The sequence below is a fragment of the Microcaecilia unicolor genome, chromosome 2, assembly GCF_901765095.1.
Source record: "Microcaecilia unicolor chromosome 2, aMicUni1.1, whole genome shotgun sequence".
NCBI classification, from domain to species: Eukaryota; Metazoa; Chordata; class Amphibia; order Gymnophiona; family Siphonopidae; genus Microcaecilia; species Microcaecilia unicolor.
The window spans coordinates 11,863,971-11,885,431 of NC_044032.1; the positions used below are offsets into that span (position 1 = coordinate 11,863,971).

A 21,461-nucleotide genomic window follows, 5' to 3' on the forward strand; every position below is an offset into this window, starting at 1 on the left:
TTACATAGGAAGCAAGTTAGGAACAATCTCATCAAATACAGAGATGAAGTTGCCTGTTAAGAAGAAGTTGCTTGCATATACAAATGTCTCCTTTCATATATACACATAATTCTGGCATCATCACACATTCCTTGCATTTCATTTAGCTCGTTACTAGTTTATCTCAAACCTTCTGGTGTCTAACTTTCTCTCCCCTTTTTTTCCCTCATGCTGCACTATCAGACACCTGTTTCACATGTCTTGCCAACCTCTGTTCTTACTTTCATCTCATGGTCATGCTGGAGACATCCGTGCCTCTACTCCCTTTTTACTCAGGGTTCTCAGTACATTCTTTTATTAAGGTTATTATAATGTCAGATTTTCAGTGTCAGCTATTCCAGCTGCACTTCTGGAGTCCATTTTATATTTGCGACTCCATTTTGTCAGTTTTAATATATACATTATTCTGTAAATCTTCTGTCTTTGGCAACACATGCATTGAATATTATCTAGGAACCTGAGGTCTAAGAATGTGTGGGGAACACTCAGCCTCTCTCTCCATTTTCAGGAAACCAGATCCAAGCATATTTGGTCCGTTTCTGATTCAGGGCTAGGTGTATGTAACAATAAACCTAGGCCTGCGTTCACTCCGTTGGCCGATGTTCTGGTTGAGGAGATTGCTTTATGGATCAGAACCCACTGGTTGGATGGGCGGTGGGATTAGACTGCTAGTTCTGTTCACATATGTGCTTTGTGGTCCTGAATCTGTGTGGATTTTCCTATGTAATCTAAGAGTCCTCTTCTGGCCAAAGTTCTGCCCACAGTAGGAGCAGATATAAGGTGTCTCCCCTGTATGCTTGCTCATATGGTCCACGAGGGATTCCTTGCGGCTGAAGCTGCGCTCACACTCTGTACAGTGGAACGGTTTCTCTCCCGTGTGCATCCTTTCATGCTGGAGGAGCAGGGACCTTTTCGTAAAACTGCGCTCACACTCTCTGCATTTGTGGGGCTTGTTTGCTGAGTGTAGCTTCAGATGCTCCAAGAAGTTTCTCCTCTGGCAAAAGCTCTTTTTGCAATCACTACATTTGAAGGGACGGTCACTGGTGTGGGTTTTGAGATGCTCTACAAGATTTCTTTTGTGCCGAAAGCATTTGCTACACTGAGAGCAGTGGAAGGGCCGCTCCCCTGTGTGTGTCCTCTGGTGCTCGACATGCGACTCTCTGCGACTGAAGCTTTTCTCGCATTGAGTGCAGTAATATGGCCTCTCTCCTGTGTGAGAGCGCAGGTGATGAACTAGGGCTGAGCGTCTGCTGAAGCTCCTTTCGCATTCATTGCATACATAGGGTCGCTCTCCTGTATGTGTCCTCTGGTGGACTGTAAGATACGAGTTGGAGCTGAAACTCTTCTCACACACAGTGCATCCATAGGGTTTCTGGCCCAAGTGGCTCCTGTGATGCCGGATTAGGTGGCCTCGCTGCGTGAAGTGTTTATCACAGTATAGGCAGCTGTGAATTCTGGAGGTGAAGGAAGGCACAAGCTGCCCCTGATGTCTGGCTCCTGGACTGGAGCCTTCTCCAAGATGCGTGTACAGGATTTTCACATTTCCCAGCTGCTGTCCAACACCTTCCCTCCGCTCCTGACCCTGGACAGCTTGTGCTCTGTCTGTCTCCGCTGACAAAGGCGAGTGTATCTCCTCAGAACAAACAGAAGGCTGTGGCTTCCTCGTGTCGTTTGTCAGTCTGCACAGAGCTGGATTAAAAAGAGAGTGGAGAGAAAGAGCAGGGAGGGAGAAAGAGGTGAGGAAAGGAGAACATGGCGAGAGAAAGAGGGCGGGAAGGATAGGGAGTTGGAGGGAGAGAAAGCAGAAGGGATAAAGATGGAAAGAGATAGACAGAAAGAAACGTTATTTCCTGTGCTTACCAGTGCTTTGTTATGTGGGACAATTGTTACAGAACCTGCAAAAATGAGAAAATATAAACATTTACCAAAAGCTCCTGAAAAGATAGTTTCTCCATCTGAAGAGATTTTATATGGATTTCCAAAACCCTTCTGGTATTGGCCAGATCATGAACAGATATCTCAGTTTGGTCCATTACACTTTTCTACTCTCTCTTGCCTTCATCTGAATCAATTTCCTGGTAGGGGATTACCAGTATTTTGTTGTGGTTGAGGATGTGATACCTGTGACCAGATTCTACGCAGCCTATTAAGTGGGCACTGGTTCAAAGGAAGGAAGTTGCTGAAGTTCTCAGGAAGGTCAGGATAACTGCATGTGTATGTGAGGTATTCACAGACATGGAAATCTAACATCACCAAGTAGGATCAGTTAGACAACCAGACCCTAAAGAAACCAAGTCTTTGAAGGGTCCATAAAACCACAATGTAGCTCCCCACAAAGGACCCCTTTCCAGTCCTCCGATCACTCACCTGTGCCTGCAGCACTCTTCTTTCCTCGTTTCTCCAGGTATGAAGCATTCTGGACAGATGGCGCCTCCCCCGCATCAATCTTTGCTATAATTTCTGGTTTCATATTTGTTAAGCCTGTACAGAGAAGCAAATTGTTTTAAAGACTATATGACATCAGTGGCTGCTCCCTGCCAATGTTCAGTTCTAAATCCACAGAACAGCACACTCATCGTTCCTGCTGGCACATGAAAACGGTCCCTGCACTTGTCCTTCTGCTTCTAATTTTGTGTAATGACATGAGAAGCTGTGAGGGGCTGAGCACAGAAGACTCCTTGCTATGCTGCTCTTGCAGCTGAATGGAAAGATGGACATAGATGCTGCTTTTTTATTATCAAGGTTTAGTTCCTTATAATCTCATCTGCACTGGAGCAGTATTACAGAAAACCAGTATTACAAATGAAAAGCAACTCATCCGGAAGGTTTGGAGCCTCCCTATTTCTGGTTGGATTTATTTATTTATTTGTTGCATTTCTATCCACTTCCATATGATCACTGGTCTTCTGCCAACCTCCTCCCTAAATATTTAATTTGTGCACTTCAACATATATATAAATGTTGTGTATCCAAATCAAAACATAACCACAGCTACTTAGCTTTATTGTTGCTAGCTTAAGGGCCTCCCCAACGGTCCCGTTTCGCCAACTGGGGCTTCATCAGGGAGAGAGAGCCCCGCAACATCCAACTGTGGAAAAAACCAAGCAAGCTACAAACGCCGCCGAAAAAACGGATTTGGATACACAGCATTTATATATATGTTGAAGCGCACAAATTAAATATTTAGGGAGGAGGTTGGCAGAAGACCAGTGATTATATGGAAGTGACTATATTGTTGTGATCTTACTGATCAATAACTGTCACTGGTCTGAGGTCTTCTTTCTCTCCATTATTGAAAAATTTATCTCGCAATCCATTATTATTACCCATTATTTTTGCAAGTTGTTATTTTACATAATTTAGCGGAGTTGCTCCCAGAGTTTCTTGTTACCTTTGCATTTGTACCCACATTTTCTCACCTATTTGCAGGCTCAATGTGGCTTGCAATGTTCCGTCATGGCATTCGCCATTCCAGGTTAAAAGATACAATTGGTATTACATAAAGAACATGGATAACATAACAGAATTAAGCAATCAGGTATAGAAAGAAAACATTCAGAATAACAGGTAAGTGGAGAAACCATGTGTGGTGACAAATCTGATTTGATTTATCCTCATTACCATTCAGCCTTGACTTTTCTCCATGAAAACAGCAGCCCCTTGAGAAAACAACTTTCAGACTTCAAAGAAAGGAGAGAAAAAGATAGCACAGAGGGGGTGTCAGTTACAACCCCTAAACACAAGGGGGAGGTAATCCAGGAGTCTCACAGGTAGACCCCTTGCAGAGCAGGCTGGCATTATTTGCTGCCAGTTATTCTGTTACTATCCTGATACAGCTCAGATTTCCTGAAACGCAACATTTGCCCTCCTCCTCTTTACCCATTAATTCCCTTGCCCGTTCTATGTCTTGTCTATTTGTTCTACCTAGATTGTAAGCTCTTTGAGCAGGGACTGTCTCTCTATGTCAAGTGTTCAGCGCTGCGTGCGTCTGGTAGCGCTATACAAATGCTATTAGTAGTAATTAAGGCTTCCAGTAATGGATAAAACATTTACCCTTGTACATGTACTTTTACTTATTTATTTATTGCATTTGTATCCTACATTTACCCACCCACTGGTAGGTTCAACGTGGCTTACGTATTACAAGAGAGACGGTTATAGATTTCAGTTTAGTTGGTATATAGCACTTAATACAAAAGATCAGTACTAGCGTAGACTTATGTTTACAGTTTGTCTGAGGGGAATAGGCTGTATTTGCGAGATTGAGGTTTGCATTGTTTTACTCCATTTCTGAGGTAATTTCCGATATGTTTAGGTGGTTTTTGAGATTAGGCAGATGCAGAGGGGAGGAACTTCCTGAAAAGCTGTGTTTTTAGGATTTTAATGGAAGTTTTAGGTAGTTGTTCATGAGCGAGTTCCAGAGTTGGGTGTCTATAAAGGAGAAGCTGGAGGTGTATGATGATTTCTATTTCAGGCCCATCTGGGGTAGTGGAGGGTTTGGTATGATCTCGTTGTTTCCATCATGTTTCTTATTGGTAGATCAATTAGTTCGAGGCTATGGGATTCGTGCAGTATGGTGAATTTGGTGAGGCATTCTGTTAGTAGTTTGGCCACTATGCCTTCCATCATCTTGGTTGTTAGGGTTAAGGATGCAATCGGCCTGTAATTTGTGATTTCTTCTGCTTTTTTTTAATGTCTTTTGGGAAGGGTGTTAATAGAATATTTTTTTGTTCCTTGAGAATAGGTAATCTTGGAGCATGTAATTAAGGTGGTCCGTGAGTTTGGTGATGAACCGCTTGGGGGTGGGGGGGTACTTCAAGATATTGTTGGGCCAGGTGTCTAGTTGGCAATGGGTGGAGAACTTTCTAATTGCGTGAGCCACTGTTTCAATAGTTAGATGGGTGAAGTTAGTCCAGATACGGTCTGCCGGGTATTCCCCTGGGTTAGGATCTAGTTCGTTTATGAAGGTTTCAGGTTTAATGTTTCCCTGATGCAGATTTTTGCGTAGGTTGGTAATTTTTCCTTCAAAGTATCTGGCTAGTTTTTCTGCATGTAGGAGTTTTGCGTTTAGTGTTGTTACTGTTTTGGTGTTCAGTATAATGTTCACTAATTTGTATAGTTTCTTCATGTCTTTGTTGTCTGTGCCTATTTGTTCTTTATAGAATTTTATTTTTGGATTGTCGTATTTTATATTTGAATTTTTTAAAAATCTCTTTCCATGTTTTTAGTGATTGTTCATTTTTTGTATTTTTTCTCCAGTTTCGTTTGAGTGTTCTGGATTGTGTTTTTACTATTTTTAGCTCTTCGTTGAACCAGAGTATCGTGTTGCGTTTGTGTGCGGTTTTAGTTCGTATCGGTGTTATTTTGTTTAGGACTTTGTTACATCTTTTGTCCTATTCAGCGAGCTAGTCAGTGGAGTTGGTTTGTGCCGACCAGTTGTCATCGTATACATATGAAGTATCACATCATACCTTAGGTAATGAGTTTATCTTGTTGGGCAGACTGGATGGGCCGTACAGGTCTTTACCTGCTGTCATCTACTATGTTATTATGTAATTCTTGCACCAAATCATGTGTTTGACTAAAGACTAGATCTAAACTTATCTCCACCTCATGTTGTTCCCGAGTATCAAGTGGGAGTGCTAGTTCTGCTCATCTCCCCCACCCATGAAGCACCTCAAAAACATCTCGGCTCTTTATGAAGCCTCTTCTCCCAGGGGTATCCATAGAAATGTAGGCAGATTGTGAGGGCGTGGATAGTATAATGAAGCACACGCCCTCACGGATGATGCAGTTCAGCATCCTTGCAGCAGGGGGTACTAGTCTGATGAGGCAGTTGCTGAATCAGTGGTGCAGGGCTCAGATCAGGATGGAGCTAAAGGCGCTGAGGCTGAGTAGATCAAAAAGGCTCCGATACAGAGGCCCTAGGAGGAGAGAAGCTACCCTGTAATGTAAGGGTTCCCCTGCTAATGTGCAGTGATCGTGACCTGGCTGAGGGAAGCCACTTTTGCTATTTGACAGAGACTTGCAAGTTGTTTTGAGGTCTGGCTGGAGCCAGACCTGGGCCATGGAGAAGAACCAAGAACTTACAGGCTGTGTTTGGGGTGTGGCAGCCCTATCAGCCACAGACTATGTTTGGGCCTGTCAGCCAGAGGCCTGCTTAAGAATGTTTATTGAATGGAGAAAGGAAGGTTTTGCATAAGTACATAAGTATTGCCATACTGGGACAGACCAAAGGTCCATCAAGCCCAGCATCCTGTTTCCAACAGTGGCCAATCCAGGTCACAAATACCTGGCAAGGGGGCGCTAGAGAGCGGTTAAAGAATGGCAGCATGATTAAGGAGCTCCTCACCTCCATGGCTTAATAACATGATTTAACCTTCTTTTTCTACAAATAAGAAGTATATATTTGCTTAATAACACTTCATTAATGGCTACTAGCAAACAATCGAAGAGTGAGTCGACTCTTACAATGGGTTCCAGCTCTAAATGATCAAAACCGGATCTATCATCACCGGAGAAAGTTACAAGATTCAAGCCTGACGTTGTTGCTACTTTTGCTTTAATAATGGTGCAACATCTCGATAACTGGAATGCTCTCTGAGAATTCTTCAGATGTAAAATTTATCAAGGCAGAGGTGGCTTGCATCAATCCGCGTCTTGATTTATTTGAAGGAAGAATTGATCAATTAGAACAATGCCTTAGCTGCATGGAAGATCAGGCCCTAGTATTTCAATGTGCTACTAAAATGGTGCAGGATATGCAACTAGCCATGGACGATGCAGGGAATCGACAGCGTCGGAACAATATCAGTCTGCTAGGTCTTCCAGAGCATTCAGAGGGGGAAAATCCCATTAAACTTCTTGAGGAATTTATCCCAAAGCTACTGAAGATCTCTTTTCAGCATTCTTTTGAAATAGAAACAGCACACAGAATTCCATCTGGTAATTTTTCTGGCGGGAAAACGCCATGCCCTATTAGAATTTGGCCGGTATTTACCGTCCTATATCTTTGTTAAATTATGACTAAAATATTTGCAAAAGTATTGGCTAATAGGTTAACATCAGTAATTGGTCATTTAATTGCTCCTGAACAAAATGGTTTTGTGCCTAATAGAAATGGATCAGACAATTCTAGTTTTTAGTCATATATTACACCTGTCTAAACAACTTGACATTCCAACTTGTGTAATTTCTTTAGACGCTGAAAAGGCGTTTGATTATGTTGAATGGCCATTTTTATTCCAAGTTTTGAAATGGTTTAACTTTGGTAACCATTGATATGGTATCTGCTTTGTATTCATCACCGACTGCTAAACTTTTGATAAATTCTTCAATTTCAGACTCGTTTCCTCTCTATAGAGGCACTAGGCAAGGATGCCCCTTATCACCTTTACTATTCCTCCTGGTATTAGAACCTCTTCTCATAGCTATTAAAAGTCAGCCAGAAATCCAGAGTGTTCCTGTTGGGAATACTTCAATTAAACTTTCTGCGTAAGCAGATGATATCCTGTTGTATATCTCTAATCCAGAAACATCTCTTCCTTTTCTAGCCAATTTGTTGAAACACTTTGGTTCTCTTTCTGGATATAAAGTTAATTGGTCAAAAACTGAATTAATGCCCTTGAACATACATTGTAATAAATCACAAATAACAGCCTTCCCTGTAAGATGGTGTCCAACTCAAATTAAATAGCTAGGAGTCTTTTTTGGGGTCTCTTGGGAAGACACAATCAAAATCAATATGAATTTACTTTTGAAAAATACTCGAGACACCTGTACTATATGGTCTCCCTTGCATCTTAGTTGATGGGGGAGAATTGAGACTATAAAAATGGTCATTGCTCCACATATTCTGTATATAATGAGTATGCTTCCGTTCCAATTTCCTAAGTCCTTTTTTAAGGTTTTAGATAATATTATTTCTTCTATGGAAAAATAAGCCTGCTAGAATTTCATTATCTAAATTACGTATGCCACGCAATTTAGGAGGTCTGAAATTGCCAGATTTCTATTTATATCAACAGGCATTTTTACTAAATGGAGTAGTAGCATGGCTTAATTGTTCTAGTGTGCCTGCTCCTGCATGGCTTCTTTTGGATCAAAAGATGGTTCATCCTCTTTCATTAGACTTTCTACCTTTATTGTCATCTTCCGCCATAGTTCTGGTCGTTGTATCTCAAATGCTTATCCCACGCGTGTTTGAATTCCGTTACCATTTTCATTTTCAGGAGGTGGTGGAAATGAAAATGGTAACGGAATTCAAAGATGCGTGGGATAAGCATAAAGGAATCCTGTGCAGAAGGAATGGTTCCTCAGGAGCTTAGTCAAGATCGGGAGGCGGGGCTGGTGGTTGGGAGGCAGGGATAGTGCTGGGCAGACTAATACGGTCTGTGCCAGAGCCGGTGGTGGGAAGCGGGACTGGTGGTTGGGAGGCGGGGATAGTGCTGGGCAGACTTATACGGTCTGTGCCCTGAAGAGCACAGGTACAAATCAAAGTAGCACATATGAGTTATCTTGTTGGGCAGACTGGATGGACCGTGCAGGTCTTTTTCTGCCGTCATCTACTATGTTACTATGTTAGTTACCTGATGGCCCATTATTTATGACAGATTCTTATTTTTTTAGATTCTACTTGTGAAATATCCTTGTCCTCTTCTCAGATGGCTCATATAAAATTGGTTCTTCTTTTATTTGGAAGGAGTGGATTTCCTGTGGTATAACTGATTTATGTTCTGGCACTAATAATATCTCTTTTAAAAAGCTAATGCAAAAATTTCACCTGCCTAATACTCAATATTTTAGGTATTTACAATTGAAGTCTGCACTTGCCAAATGGCTGAGGAAGTATTATAATGCACAATTAAATCCTGGCATTTTTCATATATTTGACTCTATAACTAAAACAAAGGGAATAGCCTCACAATTTTATTCTGTACTCCTACCATCTAGTCACTCGAAAATTGTGGCTCTTTAAGATATATGGACAAGGGACACTAATCACGCCATGTCTGATAAGTTATGTAGTGGAGGAGTGGCCTAGTGGTTAGGGTGGTGGACTTTGGTCCTGGGGAACTGAGTTCGATTCCTGGCACAGGTAGCTCCTTGTGACTCTGGGCAAGTCACTTAACCCTCCATTGCCTGCCGCATTCAGCCTGCCATGAGTGGGAAAGTGCGGGGTACAAATGTAACAAAAAAAATGGTTTTGGATTAAATCTATGAAACCTATTGCTTCTGCCCCTATATTGCAATCTCTTTTCTTACTTTCACATAAAGCATTATGGAAACCAGTTAAACAACATAAGGTGGATTCTACATATTCAAATTTGTGCTGGTCTTGTAATGGAGATATAGGTACATTAGAGCATATGTGTTTTTCTTGCCCAGATCTTCAGGATTTCTGGTTATCAGTTTGGGACAGAATTTGCGCTTTCATTTGAATCTCCCTCTTTCATTCCATGTTATAGTTTTTCGTTCTGCAGGGTTGTCACGTCTGTGGTTGTGACCCCTCTCAGACTTACCTTATTTCTGGGGGTCAGCTTCTGAGCTGGCTTCTGTCTGTCCTTTCTGACTTAGTTCTGTCTCTGTGTGCTGGCTGCTTCCAGCGTGGCTCTAATTACTCCACTATACTGCACCTGTGTGTGTTGCCTGACTTAGCTCTGTCTCTGTGTGCTGGCTGCTTCCAGCATGGCTCTGATTGCTCCACTGTGCTGCACCTGTGTATGTTGAGCCTCTCTATGCTTCAGTATGCTTTCTGACTGCTTCTTGGTTTGTGCTCCCCTCGCCCTCTGGTGACCAGAACCGGTGGCTGCCATAGACTGTCTTGCTGTCCCTACCCCTTCCAGGCTTCAGCCCAGTCCGGGTCTTCCAGGCTGCCAGACTTGTCTTTCTTGGTGCCTGAACAGCACCCTTAGTTGCCTTGAGATTGCTGCAACTGAGCCTCAGGTGCTGATGGGCTTCATTTATTTATTTTTTTTGTTACATTTGTACCCCACGCTTTCCCACTCATGGCAGGCTCAATGCGGCTAGAAACTTCTGTGTTTGCCTTTGCATCACCTAAGGTCCCTGGTATGCTGAAGTGCTCTGTGCACTTCTGCCTAGCCCAGTTTATTGTCTGAGATTCTTGCCTGATTCTAGTCTAGTTTTTGTGTAGTTTATCTTGTACTGTATTGCTTGTTTCCCAGTCTTGTTTCTTGTTTGTATTTCTCTGTCTAGTTCTTGGTTGTCTGTGTTTCTTGTTTAGTGGCTGCCTGGCAGCTTTCAGTTCTGTCTCTTACCTGTCTGTGTTTCCTTTCTTAGTGGCTGCTTTGCAGCTTTCAGTCCTGACCCTTAAGCCTGTCCATTTCCTGCCTAGGGTAGTATTGTCTGTCTGTGAGTCCTAGCCCAGGTTCCTGTCTTGCTGCCCATGTTTATTCCTTTCCCCTCTGACCCTTAGTCCTAACCCTGTTCAGCCTAGTTGGTATCCAGTTCCTGCCCTGTCCGGTAAGTCCTGCCGGCCACCTGCACCCAAGGGCTCAACTCCTGGGGAAGGGTGGTCAAGTGCAGGTGAAGTCTAGCTGTCCCTGCCAGAGTTCTGCCTTGTCTCTGGTGTGGGGTGGTTTTGCCTGCCGCTCCTCGGCAGTGGCCCAAGGGCTCACGAACCCAGGTTCTGCCTTGAAAATGTGACAGTTGAAACAAGCAGGAGTTAAGTGTAACTATAAATTATTTGATGCATTATTAGCGGTAGCAATCTCTACTATTATAAAAAATTGGAAAAACCATAAACTGGTTTCTTTTTGCTTTTGGTGGGCTACTGTATGTATGACTTTTAAATATGAATACTACTACTATTTAGCATTTCTATAGCGCTACAAGGCGTACGCAGCGCTGCACAAACATAGAAGAAAGACAGTCCCTGCTCAAAGAGTTTACAATCTAATAGACAAGAAAGTAAGCAAATCAAATCAATTAATGTGTACAGGAAGGAAGAGAGGAGGGTAGGTGGAGGCGAGTGGTTACTAGCTGAACGTACCAATTCTTTACCGGTATTTAATAAAACGTGGGAACAAGTAGCCACATTTTGTCAAACTTCAACAGTGAATTAACTCCTTGATAAGGAAACCTGTCTGTTTTGTTCTTCTTTAACCGTCTGTAATAACATTCTATATTTAAGGATATTGCACTGTATAGAACGTTTTATGACATCCTGGTTAGGACTGTATTTCTTTTATTTGTATATTTTTTGAAAACTTAATAAATACATTTGAAATTAAAAAAACAAATACCAGGCAAGATCCCCCAAAAGTACAAAACATTCTGTACTGCTTATCCCAGAAACAGTGGATTTTCCCCAAGTCCATTTAATAATGGTCTATGGCAGTGGCGTAGCCACAGGTGGGCCAGGGCCCACCCACTTAGGGCTCAGGCCCACCCAACAGTAGCACACGTTTAGTGGTAGCTGGTGGGGATCCCAAGCTCTGCCACCTGAAGAATTCCCCCTGATGGCAATGAAAATGCTACTCTCCACGATACTGGAACATGCGCATGCTCAGTTTTCAGTGCATGCCTGCTTCAGACTCCCAAAGTGGAAAGAAGCATTTTCCTGCCAGCTGACATATTTTTTTGGTGGTGGTGGGGGGGGGGGGGGGGGGGGGGGGGGGGGGGAGGAGAACTTGGTGCCTACCCACTTCTTGCCCAGGTCCACCCAAAATCTATTGTCTGGCTACGCCCCAGGAAGCCGTCCAAACCTTTTTAAAACTCCGCTAAGCTAACCGCCTTTACCACATTCTCTGGCAACGAATTTCAGAGTTTAATTACATGATGAGTGAAGAAACATTTTCTCCGATTCGTTTTAAATTTTCCAACTTATGTTCCTGGCCCTGTGAAGTAACAGGCCTCAGATAAATAAATAAATAAATACTTTTGTTCATACCCAGTTGTCTGGCTGAGTTCTTACGCTGGCCCACCCTCAATCCTCACTCAGGGTATCACACAGATAAATACCATATGGCCTATCCAGTCTGCCCATCCATGCCATCTACTCTCCCTATCACTCCCTTGTGACAGATACAGCAGGACTTGAACTGGTGACCTGAGTGCTCCCAGATATCAGTTTCATTAAACAAAGGCTATATCTTGGGTTATTATGGTCTAGCTCCAGTTTATCTGATTCGATCTTTTATTTTGTCAAACCTTGTTCGTGCTTCCAGGTTTATAAGTTTATTTTCCTTTCCATCAATGAAGGGCTAGAAAGAAACGTATAGATTATCTGCTTTCTTTTCAGGCAGCTAAATTAGGCAGAGAAGTTTCCTCTTTCCTAATTCAGGAGTCAAATTAAGTACGTTTTCGACGATTGCTTGCTTAAGACTTATTTATTTAGGAACTATGGAAGGAGATGAGTGAATTAATTACTTTTCTTACTGTATTTCCAGGGATGTCCAGTCTCTTTATGTGTAATCTGCTTTGATCTGCAAGGGCTATAAGAATAAAATATTTTATGTTATGTTATTAGGTCTCTTATGGGACAATCCCATTCCAAGACACAACCCTAAGCCACAAGATCTTTGATCATTTATTCTTCTCAAATAAACTTAAAATAATCAGTAACAACTTCAAATAAATATTTCCACAAAAACAACTGTGATCAAATACAGTACTTAGATCAATTCATGGGAACAGCCGTCCATTCTGTCTTGACTCGATGTTCACAAATATTGTTCACTGCAAGCACTCCACATTAACGACTAATTAGCATTTCAGCAGGACTCTCCTGCCTGCTTCTGGAGTCTTCCCATGCTCCAAACAGATCGCTCATCATCAGAACCACCACCAGGTGCCTTTTTGACTTCAATAAATGATCAAAATCTTGTGGCCTGGAGTGGGATGTTCCATAAGACACCGAATAACCCAAGATACAACCTGTGTTCAATGAGGCCTATATCCTTCTCATACTGAGTTGTGCAGTTCCTGTTTACCACTATTTTGTATATTTTGACTATTTGATCTTAAAGTAGTGGTTTGTGACCCTCTTTTGCATAGTACTGGCTGTATCTAGTGCTTAGTTTCTGCTCTAGGCAGCAAAACAAATTAAAAAGAAGCCTAACACCTGCGCTGCATGAGAACCCAAAGCGAGGAAGATAAAGAAGCAGCAAAGAGTACAGAATAGTTATGGCAGTTTGGCGCAGTTGTTGAATATTTTAAAAATGTCTGTGTGAGATTATTCACGTTATCTTTCTGTGAGAGTTCAACACTGCTGGAGAGACTGTGGATACTGTTGGATTAATAAAGGGCTGCTTAGGTCTACTACAAAGTTTTTTTCATAATGTAAATAAGGTTGCCACGTGTTTTTGGGACAAATATCAGGATTCAAATAATTAAGCTCCCTCCTTAATTATTATTATGTTAATCGTCTATCCAGTAAGGCTGAAAGCAGTGTGTAGAATGATCTACTGGCATTTATTAATAAAGGTTTAGGTTATTTTCTTTGAGGGAAAACTATCAAAGTGGAGTAGTTTTATTATATAAAAAGTCTGGACAATTGTCTGAAAGGAACTCCGTCAACCTAAAGGAAAAAAGATAAAAGCACAATTCCTTCTCTATGCTAATGCTAGAATATCTTAGAAAGGAGCAGGTTAAATACGCACATTAAATGGATCTCGAAAGAGATGAGCCTTCAGAATAAAGCAACCCAGCTGTAACCATAGAAGGTGTAACTAACTACAGTAACTTTCTGTTGTTTGCTCAGTAAGTAGCAGGGAAAAATCAAACATTAGGAAGCAAAAAACCTCTTTACCCAGCGACAGCAAAGTTTCATAATTCTCCCTCATGGTGTTCTTGTAAACTTCTTTTTGTAGCTCGTCCAGAAGTTCCCACTCCTCCTCCGAGAAAAACACAGCCACATCCTCGAAAGCAAGTAGCGTCTGAAACTGCAAGACACAGGGTGAACTAAACATTTTACAAGCCAAGGCAAACAATTCTTTATGACTTAACTCTTTTACCCTATTTCTTTATTTCTTCCTTTCCCTCTTCCTATCACCCTTCTCTCTTCACTTCAGTAGACTTTGCATGTTTTGTGCTAAACGTACCAAATCCAAATAGGAAATATACCCATTTTCAAAAACAAGAAAAACGTCATATCTTTTTTTTTTAATACTGTTTTGAACAAGGTTTTGTGCTTGGTGCGTTTATCTTTTAGGACATTAAAAAAATAAACCCACACAAATTAAAAACATCCCAAATCAAGCCACTGGGATGTAGGAGGGGCCAGCATTTTTAGCAGACTGGTCCCTCAGACGTCCCAGGACAGCAATGGAGCACCCTAGGGGGCCACCGCTGTAGACTTCAAATAAATGCTCCCAGGTATACATATCACTGTTGCCCCCTTATCTTGTCTGCTGAGCCATCCAAAACCCACTACTCCCAACTGAACACCACTACAATAGCCCTTGTGGGTGAAGGAACATCGGTATGTGGCTACAGTGGGTTTCGGGTGAGTTTTGGAGAGCTCACAGTTTCCACAAGTGTTAACAGGTAAGAGGAAGTATGGCCTGGGTCCACCTGCCCCAACCACTAGACTAATCCAGGGACCTGCATTCTGCTCTAATGGACCTTGCTATAACATCCGAGGCTGTCATAGAGGCTGGTACTATTATTTTTATTCACATTTTTTGTGAGGGTGGGAGGGGATATCTCTGAATCCCTCCGGTGGTGATCTAGTCATTTAGGGCACCTTTTTGTGTCTTATTCATTAGAAAAACAGGTTTTCTTCCACTATGGCTACAAAACGTCCAAGTGACAGGCACGCCCTAACTCACCTTCGAAACACCTCCAACACACTGCAGATGAAACACATAGATATACATCTGCAAAATAGGTTCTGAAAATACCGATTTGGACATTTTGAGAAGGAACCTGTCCAAATGGTGCTTTACAACATTTTGTGGACATTTTTCTCTTTTGTAAATGAGCCCCATACCCCTAAGTGTATGATACAATCTAAACAAGACAAACAATAAAAGATACCTCCTGAAATGTATTAACTGTAGTAAATATGACTGAAATATACAAACAGTACCAATAAGGTGAAATTATGTCTTACCTGATAATTTTCTTTCCTTTAGTCGCAGCAACTGAATCCAGGAACTGGTGAATTATATCCGTCTACCAGCAGGTGGAGAAAGAGATAGACAAACTGAAGGCAGTGACACCAGACAGTCAGCTCCTCCATCAGTTCGTATGTCACATTCAAAAGCAGTAGCAAAAAACCCACCACATAATGGAAAACCTTCCTCACAACTGAAAGTTGCAAATGAGCAACTGCAAACAGAACCCAGGTTGCAAAAACTTAAGAACAGATTTCCTAATTTGTGGTGTCTCCTATCTGTAGAATCCCTTGAAGGACACACCAGCTGCACCTGAAAAAGAGCAAAGGATGGAAATAAGCCCTCGGACTGATTAAAAAAAAAAAAAAAAAAGAGTAGGAAGGCAGAACTCGCAGTGGCCAAAAAACAGGAGAGATCTTGGATTCATCTGCTGCAACTAAAGGAAAGAAAATTATCAGATAAGACATAATTTTACCTTCCTTAGTGTCAGCAGCAGATAGAAGCCAGGAACTGGTGGGATGTACCAAAGCACTCCTTAAGCAGGGCAGCAAGCCGCCAACCCTCAGGACAACACCGCTACTCCAAAATGCGTTGCCAAGTCCACCCTAACAAACGAATGGTGGGATGCCCGACAAATCTCCTCCAATGGGAAAACCCATGTTTCCATCCAAGAGGTCGCCTCAGCCCACAAACCAGCTTGTGGGGCTTGCCCATCCAAAATGTAGGCCAATATGATGGCTTCCTTAAGCCAGCGAGCAATAGTTGCCTTAGAGGCCATCAATCATCCAAAAAAACAGAAGCGAGGCCCGAAACAGTGGGGACTCCCATAAGGATCAGTGCCTCTGGCTCCCTGATCCATGGCTGTTGTTCAGGCGCTACTCACACAGGTCAGCACCTAAGCGGCTGACTGTGAGATTGACTGACTGTGTTCAATTCTGGTCGCCGCATCTCAAAAAACATATAGTGGAATTAGAAAAGGTGCAGAGAAGGGCGATGAAAATGATAAAGGGGGTGGGACGACTTCCCTATGAGGAAAGGCTAAAGCGGCTAGGGCTCTTCAGCTTGGCAAAAAGGCGGCTGAGGGGAGATATGATAGAGGTCTATAAAATAATGAGTGGAGTTGAACGGGTAGAAGTGAAGCGTCTGTTCAAGCTTTCCAAAAATACTAGGACTAGGGGGCATGCAATGAAGCTACAATGTAGAAAATTTAAAACGAATCGGAGAAAATGTTTCTTCACTCAACGTGTAATTAAACTCTGGAATTCGTTGCCGGAGAATGTGGTAAAGGCGGTTAGCTTAGCGGAGTTTAAAAAAGGTTTGGACGGCTTCCTAAAGAAAAGTCCATAGACCATTATTAAATGGACTTGGGGAGAATCCACTATTTCTGGGATAAGCAGTATAAAATGTTTTGTACATTTTTGGGATCTGCCAGGTATTTGTGACCTGGATTGGCCACTGTTGGAAACAGGATGCTGGGCTCAATGGACCTTTGGTCTTTCCCAGTATGGCAATACTTATGTAACTCTCTGAAGTGTTTTTTGTTTTTGTTTTTTTTCAATTGTAAGGAAGGAAACCTCAGCCACAGAAAGCCAAACCAGGCACTGGGAGAAAGGAGATATCGGGGTAAGGCAGGGACCCAGAAACCTAGGTATGCCTCTAAAGAAGGCACCGTCGGCCAACCACCCCATCTCAACTGGTCACCTGCCCAGGAGAATCCCCCAGCAACTTCGAATCCAGAAGCTGATGAGAACCCGCCCACCACCTGCTGGAGATAAGAGATATGCTAACTGATGGAGGAGCTGACCATCTGGTATCATTGCCTTCAGTTTATCTATCTCTGTCTCAACCTGCTGGTAGATGGAAATAACCCACCAGTTCCTGGATTCTCCTGCTGCTGACATTAAGGAACAGATAGATCTGGGGTTTAAGATTTAAAAGCACCTTTACTTTCAGATTTCCCTGTAAATGTATGGTTTGGTTTTAGAATAAAGTTTATGCATTCTTCAGCCCTCCCAGTTAAGATATTTCCTGGATAAGCCCAAGTAAGTTTCAGGATGTGAGTCATGTATTTAGGTTCCACTGCATGTGAGGTTTTTTCTATTACTATAAATCACTTCTTCCCCCCTTTTTCATGTTAAGACGTTTTTCAGATATGTACGTGACAGGAGGAAGGGCCATAATAACATTGTGAGGCTGAAAGCTAAGGAGGAGGAATATGTGGAAGCTGATTTGCTTAACAACTATTTCTGTTCTGTGTTCATGGACGAAAGGCCGGGGTAGGACTGCAGAAAACAAATGCAAATGGGGATGGATGTATGGTAGACCAAGACCCATTCTCAGAGGACTGTGTTCGTGAGGAGCTAGCTAAACTAGAAGTAGACAGAGCGATGGGGCCTGATGGAATACATCCAAGGGTGCTCAAGGAACTCGAAGAGGTTCTGGTGGCTACACTGACGGACCTTTTCAATGCTTCCTTAGAAACTGGAGTGGTCCCGGAGGACTGGAGAAGGGCGAATGTGGTTCCTTTGCACAAGAGTGGAAGTAAGGAAGAATTACAGACCTGTCAGTCTGACCTCGGTGGTGAGTAAGCTAATGGAAATGCTACTAAACCGAAGGATTGTGAGGTTTCTCGAACTGAATGGAATGCAGGACCTGAGGCAGCATGGCTTCGCTAGTGGCAGGTTGTGTCAGACTTCTTCGAATGGGTGACCAAACAGTTGGAAATGGGAGGGGCGACTGAAAAACAAAATTGAGTGCCCTCGGTATGGGACCTAGAGTAACTGATTGGGTTAAAAATTGGTTGAATGGAAGGAGACACAGGGTAGTGGTAAATGGGGCTTGCTCTGAAGAAAAGGATGTTGTCAGTCGAGTACCGCAGGGATAGGTCCTGGGGCTGGATCTTTTTAACATCTTTGTGAGTGATATTACGGAAGGGATGTCTGGTAAGGTTTGTCTCTTTGCAGATTACAAACTCTGCAACAGGGTGTCCACCCCGAAAAGTGTGGATGACATGAGGAAGAACCTAGCGAAGCTTAAGGAATGGTCCAATATTTGGCAACAAAGATCTAATGCTAAAAAATACAGAGTCATGTACTTGGGTTACTAGAATCCGAGGGAACAGTACAATATAGGGGGTGACGTGCTTCTGTGTACAAAGGAAGAGCAAGACTTGGGGGTGATTATGTCTGATGAACTTAAAGTTTCCAAACAGGTAGAAAAAGTGAGGGTCATAGCCAGAAGGATGCTTGGGTGCATAAGGAGAGGGATGACGAGCAGGAACAAAGAGGTGATAGAGCCCTTGTATAAATCTCTGGTGAGGCCCCATTTAGAGTACTGTCTGCAATTCGGAATTATATAAACAAGATGGAATCGGTCCAGAGGGCAGCTACAAAACTGGTAAGTGGTTTTGAACATAAAACAAACAGAGACAGGCTTATGAACCTCAACACGTATACGCTGGAAGAGAGGAGGGAGAGGGGAGATATGATAGAGACGTTTAAATATCTCAAGGGAATAGGAAGTGAGCCTTTTTCAAATGAAGGAAAACTCTGGAATGATGGGGGCATACGATGAAGTTAAGAGGAAATAGGCTTATGAGGAATCTAACAAAGTATTCGTTCATGGGAAGAGTGGTAGAAGCATGGAATGGCCTCCTGGTGGAGGTCGTGGAGACGAGGACTGTGTCAGAATTTAAGCATGGGACAGGCATATGGGATCCCTTAGGAAGAGTTAGTGGTTACGGAGGATGGGCAGACTGGATGGCCATTTGGTCTTTATCTGCTGTCATGTTTTCATGTTAATACCAGTTCTCTAGCATTATGGTTCTTGCGCCCAGCATTCTGGACTCTAGTTGAAACTCCATTTGATTGGTTCCTTCTTTGTTATGTGAGTTTTATATTATCTAGTCAGATATCTTTGATGTAAAATGTTCACCAATTTGAGGCCTACACAATTCAATTAGGAACAGATGTATATCAGAGGATGGTAAAATTATGTATAATCATACCTGATAATTTTCTTTCCATTAATCATAGCTGATCAATCCATAGACTGGTGGGTTGTGTCCATCTACCAGCAGGTGGAGATAGAGAGCAAACTTTTGCCTCCCTATATGTGGTCATGTGCTGCCGGAAACTCCTCAGTATGTCGATATCAAAGCTCCATCCGCAGGACTCAGCACTTAGAGAATTACACCCACGAAGGGACACTCTGCCCAGCTCACCACCGCCGAAACGGGGGAGGGGAATTAACCCAGCTCATCCCCACACAAGTGGGGGAGGGGAATCCGTCCAGCTCATCCCCGCGGAGCGGGGGAGGGACACCACACCCGCCGATGCGGGGGGATCTGGCTTATCCTGCAACCGCAACCGCGGGAGGAGCTGACTGACCCTAACACCGCCGAAGCGGGAAGGGTACAAAGCTGCCCTACAGCCGCACGAAGCGGGAGGGAGTGCCGGCAGAATTTATGTCTCAATCCAGCCCCGTAAAACGGAGGGGAGAGGAATGCAGCAGCTCACTGTAACACAAACTCGTCTCAACTCTTGAAGAATCCAAGTGAAAAAACTTGAACACGAAGTCTTTCTGAAGAAACTGAAGACTAAACTTGAACCTGAAATGCAACCAGAATAAAAACAGTACAGATATCTGGGAGGGGCTATGGATTGATCAGCTATGATTAATGGAAAGAAAATTATCAGGTATGATTATACATAATTTTACCTTCCATATCATCAAGCTGATCAATCCATAGACTGGTGGGATGTACCGAAGCAGTACTCACCCAGGGCGGGACATTGAAATCCCTGACCTCAACACTGAAGCTCCAAACCGGGCCTCCGCCCGTGCAGCCACAGTCAAACGGTAATGCTTGGAGAATGTATGAGCCGAAGCCCAAGTTGCCGCCTTGCATATCTCTTCCAAGGAGACGGACCCGGCCTCTGCCATCGAGGTCGCCTGAGCTCTCGTGGAGTGAGCCTTCAGCTGGATAGGCGGCACCTTCCCTGCGGCCACATAAGCCGCTGCAATGGCTTCCTTGACCCATCTTGCCACTGTAGGCTTAGCAGCCTGCAGACCCTTACGAGGACCTGTAAACAGGACAAACAGATGATCCGATTTCCGGAAATCATTGGTCACTTCCAAGTATCTGATGATGACTCGTCTCACATCCAGATATTTAAGAGCAGAGTACTCCTCTGGGTAGTCCTCCCTCCGAAAGGAAGGGAGACAGAGCTGCTGATTCACATGGAAGCGAGAAACAATCTTGGGCAGGAAGGAAGGCACTGTGCGAATAGTCACTCCTGCTCAGTGAACTGCAGAAAAGGCTCTCGACATGAGAGCGCCTGGAGCTCGGAAACTCTTCTGGCTGAAGTGATAGCCACCAAAAAGACTGCTTTCAACGTCAGGTCTTTCAGAGATGCCCTCGACAAGGATTCAAAAGGCGGCTTCTGCAAGGCTCTTAACACCAGGTTGAGATTCCACGCAGGCACCACTGAGTGCAGAGGAGGGCGCAGGTGATTAACTCCCTTGAGAAAGCGCACCACATCTGGCTGCGAAGCCAGGGAAGCACCCTTCAGGCGGCCCCTGAAGCAAGCCAGAGCCGCTACCTGGACTTTAAGGGAACTGAGCGACAGGCCTTTCTCCAGACCTTCTTGCAGGAACGCCAACACTGAAGAAATTGGAGCAGTGAAGGGAGAAAGTGAGCCTGCTTCACACCACGCTGCAAAGATACGCCAAACCCTGGCGTAAGCAGTAGAAGTAGAGCGCTTCCTCGCTCTTAGCATAGTGGCAATGACCTTGTCTGAGAAGCCCTTCTTCCTCAGACGCTGCCGCTCAATAGCCAGGCCGTAAGACCAAAGGGGGAGGGATCCTCCATCACCACGGGACCCTGATGTAACAGGCCCTGCTCCACTGAGAGCCGCAGAGGATCGTCGACTGAGAGCCTGATCAAGTCCGCATACCAGGGACGTCTGGGCCAATCCGGACCCACCAGGATTACCCTGCCGGGATGCTTTGCCACCCGGTCTAGCACCCTGCCCAACATGGGCCAGGGCGGGAACACATAGAGAAGCTCTTGTGTCGGCCACTGTTGGAGAAGAGCATCTACTCCCAGGGATCGAGGGTCCCGTCCTCTGCTGAAAAAGCGCGGCACTTGGCAATTGGCCGATGACGCCAACAGATCTAGGCTCGGCTGGCCCCAGCGCTTCGTGATGTCCAAGAACGCCTGAGCAGATAGTTGCCACTCTCCGGGCTCCAAGGTATGGCGACTGAGAAAGTCCGCCTTGACATTCATGACTCCGGCAATGTGGGCCGCTGAAAGCTGCTCCAGGTTCGCTTCCGCCCACT

The 21,461-nt window shown here is 43.7% G+C and overlaps 1 protein-coding gene across 2 annotated transcripts in view; it reads right to left on the minus strand.

Moving 5' to 3' along the window:
• Positions 1-440: 440 nt before the first annotated feature.
• The window catches only part of LOC115462769 (zinc finger protein 501-like), a 32,421-nt gene continuing 11,400 nt past the window's right edge, over positions 441-21,461 (minus strand). Inside the window, exons 2-5 of one of the 2 annotated variants that reach the window (XM_030192755.1) lie at positions 13,811-13,943; positions 2,407-2,520; positions 1,900-1,934; positions 1,639-1,728 (exon numbers count right to left, since the gene is read on the minus strand). In XM_030192755.1, the coding sequence (XP_030048615.1) occupies positions 1,714-1,728; positions 1,900-1,934; positions 2,407-2,520; positions 13,811-13,943 (297 nt within the window). In that variant the 3' untranslated portion in view covers positions 1,639-1,713. Of the gene's footprint in view, positions 1,729-1,899; positions 1,935-2,406; positions 2,521-13,810; positions 13,944-21,461 lie in introns of both variants that reach the window. The other variant, XM_030192754.1, reaches the window with a different exon arrangement.